We start from the raw sequence: 9,616 nt of genomic DNA on the forward strand, positions 1-9,616 counted from the left end.
GCAGGTTTAGATGTCACCAAAGTATGTCAAGCCTCCTAGAGCACAAGCTCCAGGACGCAGAGCAGTCTGAGTCAGGAATTCATACCTGTGTACAAAGAGTATCTTTCTCATGGGCCCCTAGCTCCCATAGCAGAGCCCAGAGCTTCAGGACAGAAACAAAAGGAGTAGGATGGTGTGCATTTTGATTAGAGAAATGCTACTTCCTTATTGCCGCATGGTGCTCTCACGTGTGTATATTCACAACCAGTGTCACTTGCAGCAACTACAGGGAATCAGGTTGCATCATAATATATAGAAATAGTAAGAAAGTGACAAAAAATAAAACAGTCTGTCTTAGGAGGGAGTGAGTTCTCTGCCACTGATGTGTTCCAGTACTGTCTAGAAAACTTGGCAAAAATAGTGGAGAGAACGTTCAAGACATGGGGGTTGGACTTGACCTTAAAGCTCCTCTGAATCCTCAGATACCATACCATGTGAGCCTAAAAACACTATTACTATTAGAGTCACTATATGACTCTACCTCATAATTTCAGCTTTAGGTAGCTCAACTTTCCAAAATGAAGAAAGAAATCCTGGCATAAGCCCAGTTAGCCTCATCTGCACTTCTTTCTCTTTTCTACTTTGTCTGATTTCAGCTTCACCTCTCCCTTGCATCATGGCTTCCTGTGTCCTAGGCCAGGAAAGAAGGCAGCTAAGAAACGTGTCCACAGGAAGCAATTATTTTTTTTTTTTTTGACGTATAGTTGATTTACAATGTTGTGTTAGTTGATTATTGGCTTCTTGCAAAACCCTAACCAGAGGCATTTTGCATTTAAAAAAAAACTTTTCAGGGAGAGGTCAATGGTTGACCCAAATAAATGACTCCCTAGTGATATCATTCCAGGTATCCAAAGAATGTGTTCTGAGGTTGGAGTAGTTCTCCCTGCACCCCTCAAATCATAGTCTGTGGGTACTTGCCTGTTCCACCACAGCTGTGTCCCCAGGGCTACAGAACAAATGAATTCATGTCCCTTTGACCTGAAATAAGTACTGGATTCCTGCACTTGCCCCTGTGCCCACAGTGTTTCTGGTGGGGAGCTCTTTGACCGGATTCTGGAACGGGGTGTCTACACAGAGAAGGATGCCAGCCTGGTGATCCAGCAGGTGTTGTCAGCAGTGAAATACCTCCACGAGAATGGCATCGTCCACAGAGACTTAAAGGTGCCAAGGCGGGGCCCTCAATGGGAAACAGGGAATGACCCTTTAGGAAGCTACATGAGTCATGGGAAGTCTAAGCTCTGTAAAATGAGAGGGCTAGACTAGCTCATCCCTCAGATTCTAAAACAAATCTTGGGTGACAACAATCATTGTTCATTTGCACCTCAGCCTTTTCCTGAACTTTTCACTAGGCCTCACCCTACTAGGTTACCAAAATAATCCATACATTTCTTGAATTTAGCCACAGTCAAATTTAATAAATACTTATTGAAAGTCAACATTGCAACAGACACCTACCAGACTTTAGAGAGATCAGAGAAAATAAACTAAGGGCTGGTTTCCTCAACAAGCAAAACAGTCTTAGGGTAGTTAGAGATGAGAAGAGGGAAGGGTTAGTACATTAATAGTTATAAAGCTAAGCAAAGTCAGGGCCAAAACCAAAACTCAAGGTGCTGGGTTAGAGGGGTTGAAGGTCCGGTAGGAAGAAGGAAGGAAGAATGGAGGGAGATTAGTCTGGCTTTGAAGTCAGAAGCACAGGATGCAGCTCCCTAAGAAATTTCCTTCCCTCAGGGGAAGGAAAGTGATGCTTGTTTCATGTGATTATATCGTGCATTACATGATATTTCTCTTCTCCCATAGCCTGAAAACCTGCTGTACCTCACCCCTGAGGAGAATTCTAAGATCATGATCACAGACTTTGGCCTCTCCAAGATGGAGCAGAATGGTGTCATGTCCACTGCCTGTGGGACCCCAGGCTACGTGGGTGAGTCTAGGAACAGAAGGGAGGTTGACCAGTTGGCTACACTCCACCACATGGATGTTATTCATGAAGAAGGATTGTTGTAAGCAGACAGGGTTCAATTTCAGGGGTGATCCTGGTAGTACAGTCACTTATGAGGTTTAGGGCCAGCCAATCCATCTGGACCCTCCTGCTCACAAATCCTACATCTTCAAAGGCATCCTACCCCTGAGCCTTCCCACTCCTCCTATCTATACTTTTGCTCTCACTTTTGCAGACAGACTCCCTGCCTTTATCTAGACCAGGGACAGAGAAAAGATCACAAACCCAGAGATCAGTAAATTGCTGAGAGGTTGGCCACTAGACCTCCTTCTACTTTCTCCCAGTCTGGAGAAGACCTCAGCCCCCCAACTGGTGGTATCCTGGAGGCACAGTGTTGTGTTTGAATCTGAGGAACTCAAATATGGGTCCCCAAATATACACCCAAGAAAATACCCTAGGAAACTGGCAGAAGTGGGGCCTCCTGCCTAACAGCCCTATAGGCTTCCAGGGCCCCCCAAAAGGTGAGAGCAGGCAGGGTACCAGGAGAGAGCATTCATGGGATCTAGGAGGGAGAAAGCCAAAACTCAGAGCGTCCACTACTGCCCCTTCCCTCTTAACCACTCATCACCTGATTGGGGCTGGGAGTGGGAAGAAGAACCCTGACTCAACAGAGGTTCTCTCTCCCTAAAAGAGAGGTTGGTCACTTACCAGCACATATTGAGTCCATTGGATACAAATCCCTGGTATCTGGGATAAATGCAGCAGCAGCTCACTATTGCCTTAGAGCTCCCAATCAGGGGAAGACATGGCCCATTCCCTCATGGAGCTCTTGATCTGATGGGGTAGACTAAGCCCTGCCCTCAGAAGGTAACGGAGACTGATGGGACAGTTACTACTCAATGGAAGTCCTCAATTAATGGAACTTCTGCTTTCAGGGAGATCCCAATCTAGTGGGAGAGACAGCCTTTACCTTGCAGATTTCCCTGTCTGCAAGGAGACACAAGGTCCCTGTACTGGGGGGTCCCCCATCTGAGTGGGGAGATATAAACCCTGCCTCCAGAGAGTACTCAGTCTAATGGGAGATATAAGCCCTGCCTCCAGAGAGTACTCAGCCCTGGAGATCCCCAGTCTGATGGGGGAGTCATAGGCCCTGTCATGGGAACTTTCAGTCTGACGGAGGAAGATTTAGTCTGCTGGGAAAGACACAATCCCTGCCCTAGGGGAATTTTCAGTCTTAAAAAACAACACTATCCCAGGCGCTACCCTAGTCCTCTTCGCTAAGCTGCGTCCTGACACTTGTCCCTCACCCCTCAGCCTTCTCTCTTGCCCCTGCTCAGCTTTGACTCTGCCTTTGGTTTGCTGCAGCTCCGGAAGTGTTGGCCCAGAAACCCTACAGCAAGGCTGTGGATTGCTGGTCCATTGGAGTCATCACTTACATATTGTGAGTAGAAGCTGGCATTGGCTCAGTTCCTGAGGAATCTCAGAGCCTGCTCACCCTTTCTTCTCTCCTCCCCATCTCAGCTCTTTGAGTAACATCCACCTCCAAAGCACGTGCATGTACACACGCACGCACACACGCGCGCACACACACACACTTACGCACACAGCTCCAAAGGCTCTTGTCCTGATCTCCACCAGGTTATAAAAACAGAGCTCGGTGTGAACCCACCGTTCAGCCACATGGCACTCCCTCTTTAAGCACCCCACCCCCATTTACTGTATATAAATGCATTGAGTCCCACTTTGTGGAATGAGCAATAAAAGAGGGAGAAGCCAAGCTAAGCTTAGAAGCCAAGTGGGCAAAATGTTCACATCTCAGATTTGTCTCCTGGCAACGTCAGCCCAAGGCAAAATGATGGCCTGGATGAACTCGAACCCGGTCACTGCTCCTCTCCACACGTTCTCAGGCTCTCCCTTCCAGACCTGCTCACCGCCTCTTCCCCAGCACCCCTTCTCACCTATAGCAAACTCTGCTCTTAGGAAAATAACCTGTGATTAGTCATTTACTCCTTAGTGTGGATGCATTTCTCTATTTCCTCAGCTTATGTTGAATAATGCTTCTCGTCATTCATCTACTCAACAAATATTCACTGACTGTCTGCTCTGTGCCAATCAGTGGTTTAATTACTGAAGAATGGCGAACAAAGGAGCCTAAAAAAATCCCTCATGAAACTTACATTCAAGTGGACATTTCTACCATCCTTCTTAAAAATAGTTTATATATCATCTGAGAGTCAGGGGAAGTATGTGGAGAGGTGGTGAGGGTTTGGGGGATACAATGTTCAAAGAGGCCTTTCAGGGTGGCCTGTTCCAAGCTTTGACTCCTGCATAAACACTTGACAGAACCTGCATCATTCCTGAATCAGAGGCAGACCCATGTCCTGGTCACACTGCTGGTGGGGACCTTTATGTTGTCTGCCTGTGTATATAGTGGGAGGCTGGACAGAGGGGAGACGTTGGCCCAGGGAGGATGGGGTCGTTCAGCAGCATGTACCTTCCTATTCCACTGCAGGCTGTGTGGGTATCCCCCCTTCTATGAAGACACTGAGTCTAAGCTTTTTGAGAAAATCAAGGAGGGCTACTATGAGTTTGAGTCTCCGTTCTGGGATGACATTTCTGAGTCAGGTAAGACCAGCCAGTGTGAAGGACAAAATAACAGGCTCAAGGCAGAGGCTGCCAAGAGACAAGAGCTTAACAGAGGATGCCAGTCCTGGCTCTTGACGGTCCCTGGGGAATCTAACAGAACAGGCTCGAAGGAAAGTGGAGAAATCTTCATCTGGGTCAAAGGCCAAGTAAGTGATTCGCATCTCAGGTTAATGCTTTTGTTTTCCTGGAGGCAGAACCGCAGTATGTCTGGTAACAGTGGAGGAGGTGGTTCAGACGAGGGGCCAGGAGGGCAGAGCCAGGCACAAGGGAGTGTTCCAGGCAGGAGTGGCAAAAGCAAGGCCAAGTTTCGCCTTTCACGTATCAAGATCAGGCGTCTGCAATGTCTGTGTGTGGGAAGGTTATCAGTGTTTGTTGTTGGGTCCATTAAGTGGGGATCAGAGCTGGGATAAGCTAGCATTCACACGTGTACCCATGTGCGGTGCTGGCCCCTGACTGGTGCAAACGTGCACCCGCATGGCATCAGGCACGTTGGTGCCTCGTGCCCAGAGATGTACCTCCAGTGTTGGGTGGGTGACACGGCTGCATAGAGCCTTTCTGGTGGTTTGTGGTGGGTTGTTGTTAGGTGGTTTGGTTTTTCTCTCTTTCAAGACTCTTAAAATTGCCTCTTCGGAAGATGAGCTAAAGCTTTCAGTGCCACCCACCAGCCTGGAAGTGAATTTCCATCAGTCATGAAATCTGGTCCTTATCTGTTGTATCTTTGATTGCTCCCCCAGCCAAGGATTTTATTTGCCACTTGCTGGAGAAGGACCCAAATGAGCGGTACACCTGTGAGAAGGCCTTGAGGCACCCCTGGTGAGTGAGGAACGGGGGATGGGCTCTAGACCCTCACCTGTTGTTCCGCAAACACCATGCTGACTCGTTCACAGCATGTTTCCCTGGAGTCCGCTTGCCCTAGCTGTTTACTGTGTGACATCCAAAGGGCACATACCAGATCCAGCTAGAGAAGAAAATAGCATTTAAGTAAGTGGATTCTGACCCAATGGTGGCAGCTGGGTCGTCTAGTCAAGTTCAGGAGGCAGATACAGCTAGACAGGTAACTTTGCCCTGTCCTTAAGAACATCATTTTACTCTGGGATCAAAGTCTGTTCCATGCAAGGTGCGCTGAGAACAATCACAAAGCAACCAATTGGTAAAGCAGGTAAATAAAGTCTTGAAACACTTCTTTTTTCATGCTACACCCCTGCTGGAAAATTTACAAGCTCCCCAACTGCCACCACAGCAAGCCTAGGTTTTCCCTAATCTGGCCTGACCCGTTACCTCCAACTGCATTTCTCAGGATTCCCAGCGTACCTTCTGTATTCCAGAAAGGCCTAATAGCTATATTGCTCTCCCTGCCCTCCCCCGCCTTCCAAACCAAGTTTTTCCCAAGTTACACCTTGGATCATACCATTCTCACCACATCGAATGCCCTGTAATCGATGTAGCATTCTTCAGGCTCCAGAGCAGTTTTTGTCCTTCTCTAAAGCCCTGCCTCCTGCAATCTGGACAGACCTCCCGTCTTTCCTTATCCATTACACAGCTCACCATGAATTACTCTAGTTCATGGCATGAAACAAGGCTTCAAACCTACACTGTAAGCCCCTAGTGATCAGGGTCACGTCTGTTACTTCTCTGGGTCCCTAAGTACCTAGAAAGTACTATGTACGTGGCAAGTGTCTGAGGGACACTTAGAGATGGATAAATAACAGGCTGAGGGGACAAGAAAAGGGCAGCCTGTATTGGGTGGCTTTACTGAGGAAGGAGAAGGTGGGTTCTGAGCAAAGTTTTGAGCCAAAGGATGGTGACAGCCCAAACGCCCTCTGACATGGGGTGGGGGGATGGGGTCAGTAAACTCTTTTTCTATAAAGTGCCAGATAGGAAATATTTTAGGCTTTGCTGGCCGTATCGTCTCCATGGCAACCACTCAATCTGCCCGTTGCAGCTCGGAAGCAGCATAGCCCACAGCTGAATGAACGGGCGCGTCTGTGTCCCAGCAAGATCTTATTTACAAAAGCAGGCAATGAGTAGATTTGGCCCACAGGCTATAGGTTGCCCACCCAGCTCTAAAGCAAGTTTCTAAAGCATAGACCCCCTATGGCCTGCCCGGCGGAAAGAGGAGCCCTGCCTCCAGCCGCTTCATAGCTCCGGCTGCCCTTGTCCTGAGGCAGTCCACTCAGTTTACCCTGGACCTGCATGCCCAGCCCCCTGCCCAACCCCTGGCTGAGTCCCTGTAACCACCACTAGCCAGGGGTCCCCTCCACGTCCACAGGATTAACGGAAACACAGCTCTCCACCGGGACATCTACCCGTCAGTCAGCCTCCAGATCCAGAAGAACTTTGCCAAGAGCAAGTGGAGGGTGAGTGGTCCTCTCCAGGAGGCGGGCAGGCTGTCTAGGCCCTGGAGGCTGGGCTGGGGCAGCTGGGGGAGGGGCTTTCCTTGGAGACTCCCAGCAGACCCTGGAGTTCCCTGAGCCCTCTCTGAAATGAGAAGTGCACACATCGGTTTCAAGAGGTCCCAGGGCAAAGGGAAAGCTTAAGCCTTACGGCCCTCTGAGGATGGAGACAGCCAGAGACTGGTCTCGTATCTCCTCAGCAAGCCTTCAACGCAGCAGCCGTGGTCCACCACATGAGGAAGCTTCACATGAACCTGCACAGCCCAGGTGTCCGCCCGGAGGTGGAGCACGGGCCACCCGTCACTCAAGCGTCTGAAGCCTCAAGACCCAGCTCCCCTGAGTTCACCATCACCGAGGCACCAGCCCTGGACCAGAGTGTGGCCCTCCCTGCCCTGACCCGGCTGCCCTGCCAACACGGCCCCCAGCCCACCGCCCCTGGGGGCAAGTCCCTCAACTGCCTGATCCACGGCTCCCTCCGCATCAGCAGCAGCCTTGTGCCCATGCAGCAGGGGCCCCTGGCCGTCGGGCCCTGCGGTTGCTGCTCCAGCTGCCTGAGCGTCGGGACCAAAGGGAAGTCCTCCTACTGCTCTGAGCCCACGCTCCTCAAAAAGGCCAACAGAAAACAGTATGTATTTTCAGCCAAAGCCCAAGGCCTAGCCCTGCTCAGCCTGGGTCTGAAAGAACTCAGGCAATGGAGCTGAAAGAAATTGACCAAAGAGCCTCTCCCATTTGGGGGCAGCTCTGTAGGGTGGAAGAGCTCTGGATGCGGGGGGAGGAGGGGGTCAAGGGAAATGCCTCCAGTCCTGTCCACACCCCTCACCAGCTGTGTGGCCACTGTCTTTTCAATCCATATCTCTGTTTCTAGTTTGCTCATCTGTAAAATGGGTTGATTGGATCATACCTGCTCAGCCTGCCCCACAGAGGTACTGTCAAAGTTTAGTGAGGCAACAGGGATTATAAATGCCTGCAGAAAGCTGGGTAGATTTGAGTGGTGGGCGTTAGATTCCTTGAGTTTCCAGGGCCTCTGTGTTTTGCGGGGGGACATTGGGGGCTTGGTTATCCCATTCATCTTTTCTATGAAGGCTCGTACTTTCTGAACCTCATAAAGGGAGGGCTGAGTGGCAGCCACAGGCACAGAGAGTTATCCCGGCTCTCCTTCCTCCTCAAATACTCCATCATAGCCGGCCGCTCCATTTCCTTTCCAGGAACTTCAAATCGGAGGTCATGGTGCCAGTTAAAGCCAGCGGCAGCTCCCACTGCCGGGTGGGGCAGACTGGAGTCTGTCTCATTATGTGATCCCAGGGGCCTGTGTCTGTGTCACTACAATTTTCAGGTGAGGGAACTAGAGGGAGGAAGGCCAGGGCCGTGGGCTCAGGGGGAAATCGCAGTCACAGAGTCTCAGTGATGGGGTCCGAGGGGTACCAGAGGCGACAGCACCCCCCCACCCTGAACCCCCTTCTTCTGCAGGAGAGATAGCTATTCACCTCTTCTCTGCCTTTCCAAACCTGGAGTCTACGCTGCAGTGGGAAGAAGGGAGAGCAAGCCGAGCAAGGCCTGATCAGAAGCAGCAGACAGCTGCCACCTGGGACAGACCCTCACAGAAGGCCCAGGAGTGAGTCCCAAGCGTGGAGGCCTCACCGAAGCTGTAGGCGGGCGGAGCGGCACCCGAGGCTTCCAGGTCCCCCTGGCCTGCCTGCTCCGTGCCCCCAACCCTAGGTGCCGTGGCTCTGCAGAGTGTCCGTAGATAGCTCTCACCCAGGTCTGTGTCGTTTGTCCTGAAAAGCTTAATGGGCTGGCCAAGCTGTGTCACCATCTCCGAGCAAAGCCATATGGAGCATCTATCCAGACTCCCCGCTCAGCACACCCTGGACCTTGCCTCTCCAGCCTCCGTCCTCGTAGCCAGAATGGGCTCGTTAATGGAGTGGCCTGCGCATCTGCATGAATGACAGGCAGCTTCGTGGTCTGCTTGTGAGCTCTCCAAGTTCAAATCCTAACTCCAGGATTAGCTCCAAACCTGGCCAGCCTACACCCAGCACTCTTCTCATCCACCTCTCTCCCTGCCCCCATCCAAAAGCAGGACCACACTCTCCAAGATGAAAAAGAAAGAAACCCAAGGCAAGGTACCGTCAGGAATTATTATCCTGGCCAGATGCCCTCTACACACACACTCAATTAAGTGAAAATTGGAAGCTGACTGTTCTTTCAGCGAGTAATTCAAATCCTGGCTCTGCTCCCCTCTCTCTCCCTGAAAATCAGACACATTGTTCTTGTCCCTTCCCAGTTTTCTGGTCTCCCGCTCCCTCCAGCTTCAGGCTCTGTGTTGTGCTGAATAAAATGAACATATTTTTTTCTATGAGGCTTCTTTTGGTTCTTCTCTAAGTCAGAAGCAGCTCAGGGGCTTCTGGGCCTCCTGGAGTGGAAAATGCACAGAGAGCTTGAGGTCAGGTAGGACCTAGCGACGGTAGGAGTGGTCGGGGGACACACAGTGGGCCAGGCACCTAGTGACATGAGCTACACGCATCAACTCATTTCCTTCTCAGAACAACCCCTTGGCAGAGGTGCCACCGGAACCCAGACAGTCCAGCCCGAGCAGCCATCC

The 9,616-nt window shown here is 50.8% G+C and overlaps 1 protein-coding gene across 1 annotated transcript in view; it reads left to right on the top strand.

The window, feature by feature from the left end:
• CAMK1G (calcium/calmodulin dependent protein kinase IG) overlaps positions 1 to 8,639 on the top strand; it is a 28,423-nt gene extending 19,784 nt beyond the window's left edge. Inside the window, exons 5-13 of the mRNA XM_004321442.4 lie at positions 1,062 to 1,200; positions 1,837 to 1,960; positions 3,344 to 3,419; positions 4,491 to 4,603; positions 5,359 to 5,437; positions 6,894 to 6,981; positions 7,218 to 7,642; positions 8,223 to 8,350; positions 8,485 to 8,639. Coding sequence (XP_004321490.2) covers positions 1,062 to 1,200; positions 1,837 to 1,960; positions 3,344 to 3,419; positions 4,491 to 4,603; positions 5,359 to 5,437; positions 6,894 to 6,981; positions 7,218 to 7,642; positions 8,223 to 8,313 — 1,135 coding nt within the window. The 3' untranslated portion in view covers positions 8,314 to 8,350; positions 8,485 to 8,639. The remainder of the gene's footprint in view (positions 1 to 1,061; positions 1,201 to 1,836; positions 1,961 to 3,343; positions 3,420 to 4,490; positions 4,604 to 5,358; positions 5,438 to 6,893; positions 6,982 to 7,217; positions 7,643 to 8,222; positions 8,351 to 8,484) is intronic.
• The last annotated feature ends 977 nt before the right edge of the window (positions 8,640 to 9,616 follow it).

The sequence above is a fragment of the Tursiops truncatus genome, chromosome 1, assembly GCF_011762595.2.
Source record: "Tursiops truncatus isolate mTurTru1 chromosome 1, mTurTru1.mat.Y, whole genome shotgun sequence".
In the NCBI taxonomy this organism is placed as follows: domain Eukaryota; kingdom Metazoa; phylum Chordata; class Mammalia; order Artiodactyla; family Delphinidae; genus Tursiops; species Tursiops truncatus.